We start from the raw sequence: 20,262 nt of genomic DNA, 5'->3' as shown, positions 1-20,262 counted from the left end.
AAAACAAAAAAAACAAAATACCTTTGATCCATACCTCTTACCATATATAAAAATTAACTCAAAATGGATGAAAGCCCTAAACGTAAAACCTAAAACTGTAAAACTTCGGAAACATAGGATGAAACCATTGTGATCTTGGATTACACAAAGATTTCTTAGATTTGACATCAAAAGCATGATCCATAAAGGAAAAAATGTAACATTGACAATGTATGCTCTTCAAAGACATTGTTAAGAAAATGAAGAGAAAAGCTGGGGGAAAAAGCTGGGGGAAAAAACATTTGCAAATCACATATCTGATAAAGGTCTTGTCTCCACAGTTTATTAAAACCTCTCAAAACTCACTTAAGAAGGAAAGACAATCCAAAAAAAAAAAAAGGCGCAAAGTATTTGAACACATGTTTCACCAAAAAAGATATATGGATGATAAATAAGCACTTGAAAAGATGTTAAACATCAGTCATTAGGGAAATGCAAATTGAAACTGCAGTGAGATACTACCACACACTATTAGAATGTCTAAAATTGAAAAACTGATTACCCCAAGTGTTAGTGAAGACGTGGAGGAACTCTCATACATTGCTGAAGGGAATGTAAAATCACTCAGCCACTCTGGAAAATAGTTTGGTAGTTTCTTTAAAAGTGACACATATTACTACCATACAACCCAGCCATTCCACTCCTATGCATTTACCAAAGATAAATGAAAGCGTATGTCTACACAAAGATCTGTATACAACTGCCCAGAGCAGCTCTACTCGTAATAGCTTAAAACTGGAACAACTCAAGTGTTCAGCAGAACACTATTCAGCAACATAAAGGAAGAAGTATTGATACGTAAAGAAGATTGAGTGAATCTCAAAATAACTGTGCTGAGTGAAAAATCATTCAAAACTGAGTACATAAAATATGATTTCATTATATAAAATGCTAGGAAATAAAATTGAATTGATTGTGACAGAAAACAGGTCAGTGGTAGCCTTGGGTAGATGTGTAGGAACAGGGAGAGATAGAAGTGGGGGAAATTACAAAAAGGCATAAGGGAACTTTTGGGATAATGGAAGTGTTCATTATCATGATTATGGTTTATACATATATCAAAATTGTACACTTTAAATATACATAGTTTATTGTATGTCAACTATATCTCAGTGAGGCTGTTTTAAAAACTATGAATGTATTATACTAAAATTAATTATTTTTAAATGTTGAAAATAACATTCTTGAAATGACAAAAACAGTAGTGATAGAGAACAAATTAGTGGTTGCCAGGGGACATGGGATGAGTTTGGGGGAGGGTGTGAACACAGAGAAGTAGCACTAGTGAGTTCTTTGCGGCAGTGGAGCAGTTCTGTATCTTGATTGTCGTGATCACAGGAATATGTGCATGGGATCAGATTACATAGAGCTGTGTGCATGTGTGCGCACACAGATGAATGCAGGTTAAAAAAAATGGTGAAAATTGTAAGTTTTGTAGTCTAGTTAATCTCATTAAAGTCAATTTCCTGGTTTTAATGTTGAACTACAATATAAGATGTCATCATTAGAAGCCGGGAGAAGAGGGCATGGGGACTCTGCACTGATTTGTAATCTCCTGTGAGTCTGTATTTCAAGTTAAAGTATTCTTTAAAAGAGTAGTATTTAGAGTAGTATGATCATCTGAAATAACTGTATGGATATACTCAAAGTATTTCAGAGATGTAAAATTCTAATACCTCTAATTAGGATTAGGACACTATTTAGAACACTTCTGTAACACTATTTTCTTGACACTATTTAGTACTTATTCACCTTTGCTTTTATGATATTAATTCACGTTGTATTTTCAAATTCTGTGATAATCGGTTTCTCCCCCGTTTTTCATCTTAGCATCATTGTCTTATCTCCCTTACCTTCATTCTGTGCTTTCATAGAGATTGACATATATTAGAGATTTGCCCATGTTTATTAACAGATTTTTTTTTGCTTTGTAGTTTTAAGGGGAAAAACAGCTACTAAAGCTAGTTTTTATTTACAATAATATATAAGCATATTTAAATATTTTAAATTTGGTTTCTAAATTGCTATCTTATTCTAATTGCTGATTGATTGTGCTTTGGGAGAATCATTTATCACTTCTTTTTTTTTTTTTTTACTAAGGTGAAATCCATTCTTGAAAAGAATGAAGGGGAGCTCTCACGAGTTGTGAAGGTTCGTGCTGCACCCCTGAAAGAGACTCAGAAGTTGAAAGGTGACCTCGAAGCTTTGGAGGACAGGGAGAACAAGAAGGCAAGCATCAATCCTTTCTGAAGTCTGTTACTGAAATGAAGCGCTTCTGAAATCTTTCATGAGCCATATTCTTTCTTTTCTTGTTACCTTTAGTAAAAAAGAATGAGGATTGATCAGAGGAGGATTTTTTTTCCCCTAAAAAATGAAAACTTTAGAAGAGCTCTAAAATATTTCCCTTAAAAATACATGATTTAACTCCCAATGGTTTTTTCTTTCTTCCTGTCTTAAAATAATCAAAAGTCCTATTTTTTTCTGTTGAGACACATCTGACCTTGGTATTAATAACCACCTACTTATGTTCTATTAATGTGATATAACACTGTTAAGATTTTATGTTAAGTCAAATTACCAAATGCTTTCTGCTTAACAGTGTGTGTACTTAGTGGGAAGAGGGGTAACATCCCAAACTTCTCGACAGCAGGTGCTAGATTTTGCCCCTCTGAAGAGGGCTGTGAGTCACATCATTCTTCAGCAGCTTCCACTTTCTCTTATGGTCCTTTTTCCTCAGATAATTCTGATGGGCTTCAAATGTGTTATTTTCTTCTAACTCCATGGTAAGATAGCTGAGGAGGGCTAGCGCAGGCCAGTCTGGGACCACCTCTAGACCCAAGAAGCTGTTGGTCCCTATGTCTCTAGTTAATATATGTGCTGTGACACGACAATAGTTAGGATGCACTGCAGAGTTCTTCATAGGATCCATATGATCTAGGGTCTAGTTTTCTCTTTCTCAAAGTCAGAATAACTTAAGAAACAAAATAAATATAAAATATACTTTAATTATTCCTCTTAGCATTCTACCAGACCTGGTTTCCATACTCTTCTAGAAGTCATGGGACTCAGCAGAAGAATAACCAGAAAGGATCAAATATCTTTGTCTTATTTCGTTTTCTATTAGGTGGGAAACTTTCAGCGACAACTGGCAGAAGCTAAAGAAGACAACTGCAAAGTTACAATCATGTTGGAGAATGTGTTGGCTTCTCATAGTAAGATGCAAGGCGCTCTGGAAAAAGTGCAAATAGAGCTTGGGCAGAGGGATTCAGAGATTGCAGGCCTCAAGAAAGAAAGGTACCAGAGATTATTTTTCTGTCTTTGTACTTGTATTTTTCTGCTGCCTTGTCGTAAAGAACAGAGTGCAGTCAAGAAACAGTCACTTTATATTGATTCCCTTGTGAAAATAAAGTAGTAAAATGGTATTTAAAGAACTAGCAAATTCAGGAAAATCTGGAATTATAAATAAAAATGATATCCAAAAATTCTCATATTTTGTAGTGATGTAAATAAGTATGTATTCTAGAAATTCATGTGATATATGCTGTTTTATCCTTGCTGTTTTCTACACCATTTATACCTGCCCTTGGGTCTACAGAATAGTAACTGTCAAGATTAAAGCCAAGTGTCTACTTCTGTTTGAATTAATTATCCATTTATTAGTATCCTATTTATTTTAGATGAATCATTCTGAGAACTACTTTTAGCCATGTTTTATAAGTGAACTCCTTTGAATGTTTCAAAAATTACAGAAAAGTTTCCCTTTTAGGTTAATGAACAAATGGTTTGAGTTTAATCAGACCTCTAAGACATATTGTAATACATTAGTGGTGCATATTGCCTCTATGTTATGGGAGAACAAGTGAGTTTTATATTCTTCATTGTGCTTGTTTTTCTACATATTATGAATCTGTATTACCTCTGAACTTAAAAAAAGTCAAGGGGATGGTATTAAAAATAGTTTACTGGGGCTTCCCTGGTGGCACAGTGGTTGAGAGCCCGCCTGCCGATGCAGGGGACACGGGTTCGTGCCCCGGTCCGGGAGGATCCCACGTGCCGCGGAGCGGCTGGGCCCGTGAGCCATGGCCGCTGGGCCTGCGCGTCCGGAGCCTGTGCTCCTCAATGGGAGGGGCCACAACAGTGAGAGGCCCGCGTACCGCAAAAAAAAAATAGTTTACTATTCACAATAAAATTCTAGGTAAAAAGCAGAAATCTCAACAGCAAGCCAGTCCATATAGAGGTGATATATTTTTGTACTAGTAATATATGTAGTATAAAGTTACCAGCCCATAAGTTAGTCATTAACATGTACTGATAGTTTAATATATAAAGCCAAATTGAATCATAAATGGGACAAGTTTTTAATCCATATGAAAATTAGTTTCTTAACTTGAAGCTGAGGCTACTAATTGTCACCTGCCAACTCTCAGATATTCTGAGCATCTGTAGCCCACTACATATGCCATTTGGGCTTCCTGGAAGGTGTCCTGTAACTCCCAGTGGTATCATTCCTAGATGGTACTTTTCTTTGGTCACTCTCCCTGTGCCCTTCATTTATAGGGCTCTAAATCAACAGCAGATACAGAAGCTGGAAGCAGAAGTGGACCAGTGGCAGGCCAGAATCCTTGTCGTGGAGGCCCAGCACAGCAGTGAGGTAGAAGCCAGGTTTTTATAGATGATAATGTTGATATTTTTTTATTTTATTGGGATATTGCTATTTTGGAAAAACGGAGTAAAACAATTGGGTAAATTTCCTTTCCATTCAAGTCTGAGTTTTGAACAGTGACATATTTCCAAATGGGAAATGGGTCTGCGATCTTACAGTGAACCATTTATTGGCAAACCAGGACCATAATTATGCCTGACTCTCTTTGTCTTATATGGTCTGCATTCTTTTCATGTATTAATGCATAAGTGAAGTTAAAGGGCTTAGAAAACAACATAACTTTAGTCAGAAGTAGCTAGAGTGATCCCACTAAATAAGGAGGCATACTCACTTGTGTTTATAGGTGTATACACACATGAATATGTATCTACACATATGCACACATATAAAATAGAGATATTTCCTATAAAAAGCTTTTTCTAGAAGGATATACAAGGAACAGTTGCCAGTTCTTATCTCTCTAGGCAGTGAGACCAGAGGGTCACAGGATCAGGAAGGGGGGAGTTTAACTGGTTTAAAACTTTAGAAATTAGGATAAATAAGTTGGCTCTATTTTCCAAAACTCTCTAGTGACCAGTGGAGCATACCCTTCCCATCACCTTCTAAGAGTCTCCTAAGGACTGTCTGTAATAAGTTCTCACATATATATTCCAGGCATCTGGAGTCTTTGGTTCTGGTTCCAAACAATTATTGTTTCAAAGTTTAAAGAGTGAATATACAGTGTTATGGACTTCTTGTATCTGTTACAATGGAATTAAAAACAATCTTCTTTCTTCTCTCTTTCAGATGGAGCCTCTACAAAAAGCTCTAGATGTAGCTAGAGAAGACAACAGGAAACTGGCTATGAGCCTGGAGCAAACTCTCCAGACAAATAATCATCTGCAGACAAAGCTTGATCATGTTCAAGAGAAACTGGAAGACAAAGAACTTGAGCGACAGAATTTGGAAACCTTCAAGTAAGGGCAGTATAGTCGCAGTGGAATTAGGGAAGAGCCTCTGGGAGAGTAAGCTTGGCTAATTCACATAAACCAGTTAAACCCTTTTTCCCTATTGAGCTAGTACTCCCAGCAGAGCCATGTGAAGGAAGCAGGCATAGTTGAGCAGAGCAGATATTAGCTGGCTGGGGTACGCTCCTTTTCAGCTCTTCCCTCGTCTAGTGTCGGTCTTCTTCCATACATGAAGGTTTAAACCAAGTTGGAAGGGACACTTACGTGTTTCTGCCAAACCTTTTCTATCAGAAGCTTATGTATCCTTTAAAAGTATGATTTGGAAAAGGAGAAACAGAAGCATGGATGGGAATAACCCCTCCAGGAGTGGGATAATTCCATTTAAGCAGCTGCTAAACCATTCATTGTTTTCAGTTTTGTCCTGAGATAAGTTAGGTCAAGCCACTAAAGTTTTTTTTTAAACTTTATCTAGGCAAATAGGATTTAGAGATTAATAACATCCCATGAAAATTTATACCCAAGGGAAATGTATTGTGCACGTGGATCTTTATTCCTTTCACGTAGTGAACATACTGATATAGCAGACAAGTATAAGCTAAAGCAAAGAAGGTATTTTTCATATTTGTAATCTGTACAAATTTTATATCCTGGTGAAATGTTGCTGGCTCAGGACTACTCAGTATTGGTTAAAACAAGAGTATGTGTTTCACTCTTTTGGGTGGATCTCTTTCTATTGAATGACTTTTTGTTTTTTAATGCTGCAGGTAAATGCTTATTTCTTCTTCTGTTAATGAGTTCCAGATCAGTGATTTTTACCTGGTGACTTATCTGCTTCTCATTGGTAAATGACACCTACTAAGATGTTTTCTAAAGGTGATTTATCATCTCTCTTTTTCAAAACAGAGCACGGATGAGTGAAGAATCCAAAATAGAAGCAGAATTGCATGCTGAACGCATAGATGCTCTAAGAAAGCAGTTTCAAATTGAGAGAGAAACTGCAAAGAAAGCAGCACAACGGGAAGTGACTGAGGTATGGGGGCAAGTGACAAAAGTCTCCCTCTAGGTGAATGCCTTTGAAGAGGAGAACCAGCTACAGGATTTCCGAGAATGGCTACAGTTGCTCTTTGGCTCTTCTAATCCCCCTGTTGCCAGCAAGCCAGATACATCTCTATGCTGTTTTGTAAATCAACACACAAAAAGTTTCTGATATACAGTTATCTGCCCAATGAAGGAATGCCTTGATGACAGCCTTCCCATTGGAGAATAACAACCGAGTGGGAAAGAGGAAGGAGGAGACCGCCATCTGCTAGACAGACGGCAGGTCACCTGTCTCCTCAATTCACTTAACTAGCATCCATCATGCACCTACCTCCTCCTGAGAGGCACAAGTAAAAACCAGCAGCAGATGCGGTCTGTGCTAAATGACCCCTTATTTAATTGTCATCTCCACTCTTTACATGAGACAACTAGGAAGACATCAGAAGATGTTTCTTGGATAGCTAGAAGCTGTGTACAATTTTAAAGGAATTCAAAAGTAAGGGAAAGTTTGTTTTAGGCTGGTTGGGTGATCGAAGAAGGGAAGCTTGAAATTATACAGGGTTGAGACTGGCAGAGCTGACAGGGCTGTGACACTCTCTATGTAAGAGGATGAACAAAGCTTTGTTACAAAAATAAATAGGACATGTGAGCAAAGAAAAAGGATTTGCCTCTCTTGATCAGAGCAGAGACTTTAGGAAATTTCTGAGGAAAAGGGGTTAGCTTAGATGAGACCAGCTGGTAGACGGCCTTGACTACCAGAATGTTGGATGGAAAGTATTAGGTAAAAGTAGAGCACTGTAGGTTTCTGAGAAGGCTATGAGCACAATTTTAGGTAGGTTAGTCTATTAGCAGGGGAGAGTAGGTAAGAATGAAGAGAAACTGGAAACATGGAGGCTCAAGGGAACTAGAGCAGTTACTTTGGGCTTCAGATGGTTAGAGCCAAGCAAAGTGTTTCTGTTGAAAATAGAGAACAATCAAATCAAAAATCCATTTTAATTAATAGAAAAATCAGACACTAAATGTATCATAAGCAAAGGGGAGGGAGTAATTAAAATAATTCCAGGACTTGGTTGGGGTGGCCGGTCTGTATTTTGCCAAATTTAGTGCAGTTAGCAATGGCACTTGACAGTGCACAGTCACAAAATCAGATTCAACTATTTACATGGTGCTTTGTAAATTGAAAAAGCACTGTATATAAGTGTTAAAAAATATTATAAAAATAATTTCTCTGGGAAACAAAAATGGGCACTGAAATTAAAAGTACCTTTATTCAGAGAGAGTTGGTCAGAATACTTAAAAGTTTAAATCCTTTTAATAGGGATCAGTAAAGATGGTGAACTTGTGCAGGAGAGACCAAGGAACAGTATGAGTGTGATGTCTTGAGCAGTTAGTGGCAGGGGTGGGCTCAGGGTGCACTGTTTAGGACTCCCAGCTCTGCCTCTTATTAGCAATGTGTAAATTTACTATCTGTGCAGATGACTTCACTTCTGAGTCTCAGTTTCCTCAGTCAAAATGGAAATCATCACAACTGCTTTCCAGGGTGGTTTTCAGGGTTAGTTTTTAGGGCTTACCCAGTTTTGACAAAGCTGTGATTGAGGTAATGGTGGAATATCTAACAGAAATTTAGTTGGGTGATAATAAAAGACTAACACTATAGTGTGAGGTTAGGATCTGAGAGAATGAGCTAGTATAAAAGAAAAGGTAACAAATAATTTTGACTTTTTTCTTTGACATGAGTTAAATACTTACCAGCCACAGAGAATACCACCCTCCTCCTATCTTCTCCCTTCTCAGCTAGCGTCTCTTCTTCCTAAAAATCAAGTGGTACTCATTTAAGGGCATATGAGGAGGAGGGGGAACTCTGTAAAATGATTTAAGTAACGTTAAAAGATAAATTGAGGAATAATAAAATTAAGAGTTTATTTGAACAAAAATCAATTTGAATCAGGCAGTATGCAATCAATTGCAATAGAAAGGCACTCTGAGGAGTTGTATAAAATGAAAGACTTTTATAGGCAGAGGGGAGCAGGAACAAGGAAATTATACTAGGCAAAAAAGTAGATTAGTTACTAGTAGCAGAGTTACTTCCCTTAAGGGATGGCAGGGGTCTGTCAGGCAGATTACTCAACTAATGCTGATCAGGCGATTCCTGATTGACCGACTGGTTTAAGAGTCCTTTTCTGGGAGAGCCAAAACTGTAATTAAGTCTCAGTTTGGTGACATAAGGCTTAGCATAAGTGACTTCATTGTGGGCCTGTTGTCTTGTTTTTAATAGTAATCACTATGTTATTTTTCCACTAGACAAGTTTATTAAAATTTCTAAACAAAAAGCAATATTCATAAGAACTATAAACTATGTAAATAAGCTACAAGGATATATTGTACAGCACAGGGAATATAGCCAGTATTTTATAACTGGAGTATAATCTAAAAATTTTTAATCACTATGTCATACACCTAAAACTAATATCGTAAATCAACTATACCTCAATAGAAAAAAAGCAATATTATAAAAATACATGCAAGGATAGTCAATAACTGATAGGTGTATTTACATAAACTGCCATATAATTTATTTTCACTTCTCCATACATGAGGTCACAAGTGACAGAAAGAGACGAGCTTAAGCTTTATAAAAAAAAAAAAAAAAGTCCTTTAAAGCATAGCAATGAGCACTGAGCAATTAGTGTGTGCCAGGCTCTATATTCCTTCTCTGCCTCATCTTGTTTAACTGTTACATGAATCCTATGAAGTAGGCTATTCACATACTTTTCCAATGATGAACCTGAGGCTTAGGGAAGTTAATTATCTGAAATTACTTGACTAGTGCGTGGTGAAGCTGAGATTTTAACTTCTGTCTGATTCCAAAGCCATGCTCTTAGAAAGCAAATGATGAACATACATTTACATTATCTAAGAAAAATTGTGTTCTTTAGTGTTAAAAATTATGAAAATCACTGAGAGTGTTTCTCCACAAATCTACTTATTATTGCCTCGCTTACCCTCCTTTTTTAAATACCTATTTGTTTGGCTGTGCCAGGTCTTAGTTGCAGCACACAGGATCTTTAGTTGTGGCACACAGGATCTAGTTCCCTGACCAGGGATCAAACCCGGCCCCCCTGCATTGGGAGCACAGAGTCTTAGCCACTGGACCGCCAGGGAAGTCCCATCACTTAACCTCCTTTTTAAAGGAAAGGTCCAAAGAGAACAAAATATAGGGACACAGCTAAACATAAGCTTCTCTTACTGAATGGAAGGTTAAAATGTTCTAATTTTCCCTTTGTATCCCACAGCTGAAGAAAGCCCTTGATGAAGCCAACTTCAGATCAGTGGAGGTATCCCGGACCAACCGAGAGCTGCGGCAGAAACTTACAGAGTTGGAAACGACACTGAACAGCAGCAAGGAGAAAATAAAGAGCCAAAAAGCCCAAATTAAGCTCCACTTGTCAGCTAAGGCGAATAATGCTCAGAATATAGAGAGGATGAAGGTTGTATGAGGAACCCTAACTATCCTCTCACCTCCTTAGTATCTGATGAGGATCCAGGCAGGCAGTGGTGTCTAGGGAAGATGGTTTCAGAGCACTACCACCACCATGGGTTCTCTGGGAATTACAGCTACACCTGGGAAGTGGGCAGATTGCCTGGGGGGAGGTGGGGGGAGACTTTTCCCGCAGAGATACTGCTGCATCAGTGTTTGGTTTCTCATTAGCTGCCAGTGTCACATTCTAGCTCCCCAGCTGTCTCTTCCACAGTGATGGTAAAAGACTTTGCTCTTTCGGGGTCAGGGGGCTGGATGGGAAGGAGAGCCCAGCAGGAACTGGTAACTGTGGATCTCATGTGGGATTCTTTCTGTTAGCCTATAGGCAAAAAGAGCAAGCCAGTTTTTCCACTGATCATCTTTCTATGTTATTTCCACATTTACTTTCAGCAAATAGAAACAGAATTGAGGCAAATGGAGATAATTAAGGATCAATATCAGAAAAAAAACTATGAACAGGTAGATGATTCCCACATACTCTGTTTACCATTCACGTGAAATCCCAAACTTGGACAGGTTCACCAACCATCTCCCTCTTTGTGCCCTACCAGTCACTGAGTATCCAGAAATTTGTATCTGAAATGACTAACCTACAGAAGGAGATGCAGCTGTTGGCCAAGAGCCAGTATGACCTGTCAGCTCGGAATAAACAGCAAGAGCTGCGACTCGAGGCAGAGTGGAAGAGGAGGCGGGAGCTGGAGCATCGGTGCCAGGTAAAAGGGTTCCTAAGATTCATCTCAACGATTACCAGCAAAGGCCATGTGCAAAACCCAGCATGAGGGCACCTGGCTTTTCTAGGCTGTATAGAAGACAAGCTTATAAGTCGTTCGTCTTAGCTAAGTCCTTAGAATCATATCTAGGAATGAAGCCTGGAGCTTTGACTGTGGCACCTCGTCTTCATGTTCAACTTAATAAAAATGATACTCATTTTTAAAGAACGGCTAAAGCTCACATATGCAAAGTACTAGTTACTAAGTAAGACTTCTGAACTTAATAGTGTTTCAGGAACTTTACACCCCTTGGTTCTTCCCCGTAGCTCAGATACATCTGTTGCCGTTACAGGACTTTTATCTACTCCCAACCTAATGAAAAGCACATTTTATTACGGAAAAGGGACTTCAAGAGACCATCAAGCTCTTGCCTTCCAACAGAGATTGTCTGCTATGAAAAGTATTCCCCAGTTCTGGAAAGAGATGTTAATCACCCTTTCTCAGGAGAATCTGTAAATCAAAATCTGTAATCATATACACAAATGTATACCATAGGTTAAACTGAAAATAATAGTTTTTATCTTATAGTCTGGTAGCACCTGGAGTTAGAAAGTACCCCATCATACTTTCATAATTTGGTTGCTCATTTACTACAATATTGAAGCTTTTTCTTCCATATATAGTACATTGGGAGTTTATAAAAAGTCTTTGTATCACATTTTCAGGAATTGGAAGAAACTATTAGACATCTGAAGAAATGTAAAGAGGCAACAGAGAATAAACTGAAAGAAGCTAGTGCGGAATCAGAACAGGTGAGCCAGACCCACGGACCTGAAGACTTAGACAAGCTTCCTCAGACACGATGACCCTGAAACACAAGTCAGTGTAATATCCTTCAGTAACATAGTTGTCAGGAGTGCAAAAGGCAAGAACCAATACCTTACTCAGTATAGCTTCTGTTATAAAGAATAATTTTAGATTAAGATTCTGTGTCTTGATGAGACATCATAGAATGCTAAAATATTGATTGATATTGACAAATATTAACTTGGTAGTCCAAGTCCCTGAAATTCCAGAAATCCCTGGAATTGGGATTGACATATATACACTAATATGTATAAAATAGATAACCAATAAGAACCTGCTGTATAATAAATAAAATTCAGAAAAGAAGAGATTCTTAAGCTAAAGGGATCACAGTGACATTGCTGCCAGTTTATCCCTTTTGTAGCCATTAAATTACATGATAATATGACTGTCAGAATGGTATATTAAAAGGAATATGGGGGGGGTGGAGTGAAGATGGTGTACTAGGAGGACGTGGAATTCGCGTCTCCTCACAACTAGGGCACCTACCAGGCACCAGTGGGGGACCACTGACACCTAAGAGGATGGGAGGAACCCCCAGAGACCAGGTAGGACATGGGGCATTGGGGGGGAGTGAAGGGGAAGGGGAAGCAGAGGTGGGTTGGGACTGGCACCTGAGAGGCGGCTGGGGGAAGGGAAGGGATTCCATGCCTGAAGGGGGAAATTTGGGGACCGCTGGGAGGGCAGAGGATCAAAAGGGAGCAGGGCCAGGTTTCCCCTGCCCAGTTGGGCCCCTGGGAACCTGCTGAGATCCTGGGCCTGACCCTCTGCCCACTGAAGCCCCCTCCAGCTGTGTGGGTCCTGAGGGAGTGGGAGGGAAGGGGGAGCAAAAGTAAAGGCTGGACCTGTGGGACTGGCACCCCTGAGGGGTGGCTGGGGGAGGGGAGGCGTTCCTACACCCAGCGGGAACCACCCCTGGTCAGGGGTCCAGCAGCAAAGGGGGAGACCCTGGAGGAGACAGTGGGGGAGGGCACAGAGGAATGGAAGGAAACAGGGCCAGCGCTTTCCCTGTTGGGCTCCTGGGCCTAATCCTCGGAGCCTCCCTCCTACTGTGTAGAGCCCAAACCCTGCCCCTACACCCTCACCCAGGGCCCCACCTCTACACTCAGAGATACCCTCTGAGACCCCCTCCAAGGCACTGGGCCTAAACCCCACCCACACACCCTCACTCAGGGCCTTACCTCCAAACTCCAGAACTCCACACTCCAGAGGCCCTCCCTTCCTTCCACCCAGGTCCTAAGCAGAGGCCCTGCCCCACACTTGAACATCACCCCACCTAGGCCCCACCCCCAGGGCCTTTTCCTGCTATGGGGCTCCTGAGGCTAGGCCCTGCCCCACCTTAAACCCTGCCCCTGCCTAAGTTCCACCCCTGCCTAAACCCACCCCATAGCCAAGGCTTTTTTTTTTTCTTTTTTCCTCGCTTAGATTGGGGTTCTGTTTTACCTTGTTGACTCATTGTTGATTCTCTTATATTTTTATATTTCCTAATCTTTTATTTTTCTAATTTTATTTTATTCTTTATACTTTGTTGTTCTCTCCTTTTGGCTTGTACCCTCCCCCCTTTTTTTTTCTTTTTTCTGTTGTGGTTTTATTTTACCTTGTTGCAGTTGTTTCAATTACAGTTTTATATTTCCTAATATTTTTTATCTTTCTAATTTTATTTTCTTTTTTATTCTTTGATATTGTGCTGCTCTGCTCTGCTACTTTTTTTCCTTTTTCTTTTTTACAATGCTACAAAGCTTGCAAGATCTTGGTTCCCAGGACAGAGGTCAGGCCCAAGCTCCTGTAGTGGGAGCTCCAAGTCTGCTGGACTAACAGAGAAACTCAAACCCCAGGGAATATTAATGGGAGTGAGGCATCCTGGAGGTCCTCGTCTCAGCACCAAGACCTGGCTCTATCCAACCGCCTGCAAACTCCAGTGCTGGATGTCTCAGGCCAAACAACCAGTAAGATAGGAATACAGCACCACCCATCAAAAAAAAAATGAAACGACAAATAAAAAAACTGTTACAGATGAAGGAACAAGGTAAAAACCTACAAGACAAATAACTGAAGATGAAATAGGCAAGCCACCTGAAAAAGAATTCAGAGTAATGATAGTAAAGATGATCCAAAATCTCAGAAACAGAATAGAGAAATTACAAGAAACATTTAACAAGGATCTAGAAGAATTAAAGAGCAAACAAACAAACAGTTACTGAAATTAAAAATAATCAATCAGTAGCAGAATAACTGAGGCAAAAGAACGGATAAGTGAGCTGGAAGATAAGATGGTGGAAATAACTGCAAGGGAGCAGAATAAAGAAAAAAGAATGAAAAGAATTGGGGGCAGTCTCAGAGACCTCTGGGACAACATTAAACACACCAACATTCCAACTGCCTGCAAACTCCAGTGCTGGATGTCTCAGGCCAAACAACCAGTAAGATAGGAATCCCAGAAGGATAGGGGTCCCAGAAGAAGAAGAGAAAAAGAAAGGGACTCAGAAAATATTTGAAGAGATTATAGTTGAAAACTTCCCTAACATGGGAAATGAAATAGTCAATCAAGTCCAGGAAGCACAGAGAGTACCACACAGGATAAACCCAAAGAGAAACACGCCAAGCCACATTAGTCAAACTATCAAAAATTAAATACAAGGAAAAAATATTAAAAGCAGCAAAGGAAAAGCAACAAATAACGTAGAAGGGAAGCCCTATAAGGTTAAGAGCTGATTTTTCAGCAGAAACTGCAATGCAGAAGGGAGTGCAGAACATAATTAAAGTGGTGAAAGGGAAAAACCTACAAACAATATTACTCTACGCAGCAAGGATCTCATTCAGATTCAACAGAGAAATTAAAATTTTAACAGACAAGCAAAAGCGAAGAGAATTCAGCACCACCAAACCAGCTTTACAACAAATGCTAAAGGAACTTCTGTAGGCAGGAAACACAAGAGAAGGAAAAGACCTACAAAAACAAACCCAAAACAATTAAGAAAATGGTAATAGGAACACACATATCAATAATTACCTTAAATGTAAATGGATTAAATGCACCAACCAAAAGACATACACTGGCTGAACGGATACAAAAACAATACCCATATATATGCTGTCTACAAGAGACCCACTTCAGACCTAGGGACACATACAGACTGAAAGTGAGAGGATGGAAAAAGATATTCCATGCAAATGGAAATCAAAAGAAAGCTGGAGTAGCAATTCCCATATCAGACAAAATAGACTTTAAAATCAAGACTATTACAAGAGACAAAGAAGGACACTACATAATGATCAAGGGATCAATCCAAGAAGAAGATATAACAATTGTAAATATTTATGCACCCAACATAGGAGCACCGCAAAACATAAGACAAATGCTAACAGCCATAAAAGGGGAAATCGACAGCAACACAGGGACTTTAACACCCCACTTTCACCAATGGACAGATCATCCAAACTGGAAAGAAATAAGGAAACACAAGCTTCAAATGATATATTAAACAAGATGGACTTAACTGATATTTATAGGACATTCCATCCAAAAAGAATACACTTTCTTCTCAAGGGCTCATGAAACACTCAGAATAGATCATATCTTGGGTCACAAGTCAAGCCTCAGTAAATTTAAGAAAATTGAAATCGTATGAAGCATCTGTTCTGACCAAAATGCTATGAGACTAGATATCAACTAACTACAGAAAAAAAATCTGTAGGAAATACAAATACGTGGAGGCTAAACAATACACAGCTAAATAACCAAGAGATCACTGAAGAAATCAAAGAGGAAATCAAAAAATACCTAGAAACAAATGACAATGAAAACATGATGACCCAAAACCTATGGAATTCAGCAGAAGCAGTTCTAAGAGTGAAGTTTATAACAATACAATCCTACCTCAGGAAACAAGAAACATCTCAAATAAACAACTTAACCTTATACCTAAAGCAATTAGAGAAGGAAGAACAAAATAACCCCAAAGTTAGCAGAAGGAAAGAAATGAAGATCAGAAATAAATGAAAAAGAAATGAAGGAAACAATAGCAAAGATCAATAAAACTAAAACTATTGAGAAGATAAACAAAATTGATAAACCATCAGCCAGACTCATCAAGAAAAAAAGGGAGAAGACTCAAATCAATAGAATCAGAAATGAAAAAGGAGAAGGAACAACTGACACGGCAGAAATACAAAGGATCATGAGAGATTACTACAAGCAACTCTATGCCAATAAAATGGACAACCTGGAAGAAATGGACAAATTCTTAGAAATGCACAACCTGCCGAGACTGAACCAGGAAGAAATAGAAAATATGAACAGACCAATCACAAGCACTGAAATTGAAACTGTGATTAAAAATCTTCCAACAAACAAAAGGCCAGGGCCAGATGGATTCACAGGTGAATTCTATCAAACATTTAGAGACGAGCTAACACCTGTCCTTCTCAAACTCTTCCAAAATATAGCAGAGGAAGGAACACGCCCAAACTCATTCTACGAGGCCACCATCACCCTGATACCAAAGCCAAAGATGTCACAAAGAAATAAAACTACAGGCCAATATCGCCGATGAACATAGATGCAACAATCCTCAACTAAATACTAGCAAACAGAATCCAGCAGCACATTAAAAGGATCATACACCATGATCAAGTGGGGTTTATTCCAGGAATACAAGGATTCTTCAATATATGCAAATCAATCAATGTGATACACCATATTAACAATCTGAAGGAGAAAAACCATATGACCACCTCAACAGATGCAGAGAAAGCTTTTGACAAAATTCAACACCCATTTATGATAAAAACCCTCCAGAAAGTAGGCATATCGTCCTCAATGGTGAAAAACTGAAGCCATTTCCTCTAAGATCAGGAACAAGACAAGGTTGCCCACTCTTACCACTATTATTCAGCATAGTTTTGGAAGTTTTAGCCACAGCAATCAGAGAAGAAAAAGAAATAAAGGGAATGCAAATCAGAAAAAAAGAAGTAAAACTGTCACTGTTTCCAGATGACATGATATTATACATAGAGAATCCTAAAGATGCTACCAGAAAACTACTAGAGCTAATCAATGAATTTGGTATAGTAGCAGGATACAAAATTAATGCACATAAATCTCTTGCATGCCTATACACTAATGATAAAACATCTGAAAGTGAAGTTAAGTAAACACTCCCATTTACCATTGCAACAAAAAGAATAAAATATCTAGGAAGAAACCTACCTAAGGAGACAAAACACCTGTATGCAGAAAACTATAAGACACTGATGAAAGAAGTTAAAGATGATACAAACAGATACATGTTCTTGGATTGGAAGAATCAACATTTGTGAATATGACTGTACTACCCAAAGCAACTTACAAATTTCACAAGTTGTATGGAAACACAAAAGACCCCGAATAGCCAAAGCAATCTTGAGAAGGAAAGACGGAGCTGGAGGAATCAGGCTCCCAGACTTCAGACTGTACTACAAGGCTACAGTTATCAAGACAGTATGGTAGTGGCACAGAAACAGAAATATAGATCAATGGAACATGATAGGAAGCCCAGAGATAAATCCACTCACATATGGTCACCTTATCTTTGATAAAGGAGGCAAGACTATACAATGGATAAAAGACAGGCTCTTCAATAAGTGGTGCTGGGAAAACTGGAGAGCTACATGTAAAAGAATGAAATTAGAACACTCCCTAACACCATACACAAAAATAAACTCAAAATGGATTAAAGACCTAAATGTAAGGCCAGACACTATCAAACTCTTAGAGGACACTCTATGACATAAATCACAGCAAGATCCTTTTTGACCCACCTCCTAGAGATATGGAAATAAAAACAAAAATAAACAAATGGGACCTAATGAAACTTAAAAGCTTTTGCACAGCAAAGGAAACCATAAACAAGATGAAAAGACAACCCTCAGAATGGGAGAAAATATTTGCAAATGTAGCAAGTCACAAAGGATTAATCTCCAAAATTTACAAGCAGCTCATGCAGCTCAATATCAAAAAAACAGAAAACCCAATCCAAAAATGGGCAGAAGGCCTAAAGAGACATTTCTCCAAAGAAGATACAGATGGCCAACAAACACATGAAAAGATGCTCAACATCACTAATCGTTAGAGAAATGCAAATCAAAACTACAATGAGGTATCACCTCACACCAGTCTGAATGGCCATCATCAAAAAATCTACAAACAATAAATGCTGGAGAGGGTGTGGAGAAAAGGGAACCCTCTTGCACTGTTGCACCCTTTGTTCTGCCCATACCAAGCTATGTGAAGCTTTTCTGATGCCTCATTCTGTTTGCTTTCTCTATGCCAAGGTTTGAAAACTCGAATATGTTTAGAGACCAAGTGAGTAACCTAAGTGTGTAAAACAGCCTGGGTTTAAGATAATAAGGAGCAGTGGAAACTATGGCATGTGTGCAAAAAGCACTGGAAAATGAATGGATAAAGAAGATGTGGCACATATATAAATAGAATATTACTCAGCCATGAAAAGAAATGAAATTGAGTTATTTGTAGTGAGGTGGATGGATCTAGAGTCTGTCACACAGAGTGAAGTCAGAAAGAGAAAATCAAATAGCGTGCGCTAACACATACATATGGAATCTAAAAAAAAAAAGGCCATGAAGAACCTAGGGGCAAGACGGGAATAAAGACAGACCTACTAGAGAATGGACTTGAGGATACAGGGAGGGGGAAGGGTAAGCTGGGACAAAGTGAGAGAGTGGCACGGACATATATACACTACCGAATGTAAAATAGATAGCTAGCGGGAAGCGGCCGCATAGCACAGGGAGATCAGCTCAGTGCTTTGTGACCACCTAGAGAGGTGGGATAGGGAGGGTGGGAGGGAGGGAGATGCAAGAGGGAAGAGATATGGGGACATATGTATATGTATAACGGATTCACTTTGTTATAAAGCAGAACCTAACACACCATTGTAAAGCAATTATACTCCAATAAAGATGTTTTAAAAAATTAACTAATTAATTAAAAGGAATATGGACTCCTCCCTTGTGAGTTTGCCAACAATGACACTTACTGGGCCCTTAAGGAAGTTACATTTACTTTCTGTAACTCATCAGTTACCACTTCTATAGTAGTCAGGAAGTTATTACCTACCACTGTTACTATGATAGATGGCTTGGAGTAAGTTTCAATAAATGTTGGCTCCATTCTCATTTGCCATACAAGAGGAGACATGATGTACAATGAATGTCATTTCAAGCATCTTTCCCTCAACTTCTGATAAAGAGAAAAGTGGGGGTGGATGGGAGTGTGTCTGTCATCAGGATGCACAAAAAGACCTGGAAAATACTTTAGCTTTGTAGCTTTCTAAAAGTTAAATGACAAGCAGAGCTCTGTTTTCTTATCTCACTATTTTGTACCCACACTGTGACTTGGTTAATATGGGACAAGTACATAGTAGCACAAATTTATAAAGGACCTATTATATGGCTGGTGCCGTGTTAGGTGATGGAGATATAGAGTGAATAAGCCAGACAAAGCCCCTGCTCTCATCGAACTTGCCTTCTCCCAAGCAAGAGAGAAATACACTAGTCTCTGAGACCTCAGAGTCAAAACATGAAAATGCTGTCCATGAAACATAAATAATCAAAGGGGGAAAAACAGTCATTTTACTAGAGGATATGTTCTACAGCTATTTTGAAGCAACCTTTATATATAATAAAAACCTGTTGGCTCTACCTTCAAAATAACAAAATATCCCAAATACATAGAAAAGTGCCAGGCACATATAGGCACTCAATAAATATCTGTCAAGTAAATGAATACTGATTCTAGATCATCTTCAAAGGCAGACTATTAGAGGGACTGTTTTCAAGTCTAACAGACCATTTGGAAATTTGTGCTTAGGAGCTAAACTATAAAATATTTTGATAAAGGAAATAAAAAATACCATTTACACTAAGCTGGTCCAGTGTTTTTACTAATTCATTGTATTACCTTTATAAAGCACAGCAGGAAAATCTAGGCTTTACAGTTCAGGGACTTTGGAGAAGTGTTTAGTCTTAGAGAACAGAACTCAAAGTGTGGTTTGAACTACCACATGAATTTTCAGTGCCATCTCGTACTTTCACTCCTATCTTAACTTTCTCCCGAGGCCTCTCATCTCAGTTCACATCCAGGAAATATTAACAAATGCATGAAAATCAGGTTTGCATTCATTGTTTAACTCCTTATTCAGAAATTATTCTCTCATCTATAGGAGGATGTGTATTATGCAAACAGGTTGCAAAGACCATGCAGTTAGAATTTGAGTCTTTTAATATCTAAGTAAAGTCTCTTGAACTGGCAACTATAGGAAGAAAACTTCCAGTTTAACTAATATGAAGCCCATTTGCTAATTGTGGGGGGAAATAAAGCTTTTAAATTATACAGTGTAAAAAGAAAGAGTCTCGGGCTTCCCTGGTGGCGCAGTGGTTGAGAGTCCGCCTGCCGATGCA

The 20,262-nt window shown here is 38.8% G+C and overlaps 1 protein-coding gene across 1 annotated transcript in view; it reads left to right on the top strand.

Annotated features, from left to right (window-relative positions):
- CCDC150 (coiled-coil domain containing 150) overlaps nucleotides 1-20,262 on the top strand; it is a 90,749-nt gene that overhangs the window by 69,462 nt on the left and 1,025 nt on the right. Inside the window, 9 exon segments of the mRNA XM_007465706.1 lie at nucleotides 2,140-2,268; nucleotides 3,164-3,333; nucleotides 4,597-4,690; nucleotides 5,489-5,658; nucleotides 6,553-6,679; nucleotides 9,981-10,175; nucleotides 10,616-10,684; nucleotides 10,777-10,938; nucleotides 11,661-11,747. Coding sequence (XP_007465768.1) covers nucleotides 2,140-2,268; nucleotides 3,164-3,333; nucleotides 4,597-4,690; nucleotides 5,489-5,658; nucleotides 6,553-6,679; nucleotides 9,981-10,175; nucleotides 10,616-10,684; nucleotides 10,777-10,938; nucleotides 11,661-11,747 — 1,203 coding nt within the window.

The sequence above is a fragment of the Lipotes vexillifer genome, unplaced genomic scaffold (genome assembly GCF_000442215.2).
Source record: "Lipotes vexillifer unplaced genomic scaffold, Lipotes_vexillifer_v1.1 scaffold113, whole genome shotgun sequence".
Lineage (NCBI taxonomy): Eukaryota > Metazoa > Chordata > Mammalia > Artiodactyla > Lipotidae > Lipotes > Lipotes vexillifer.
The sequence above is the reverse complement of the archived record's forward strand: the minus strand, read 5'-3'. Positions and strand labels throughout refer to the sequence as shown.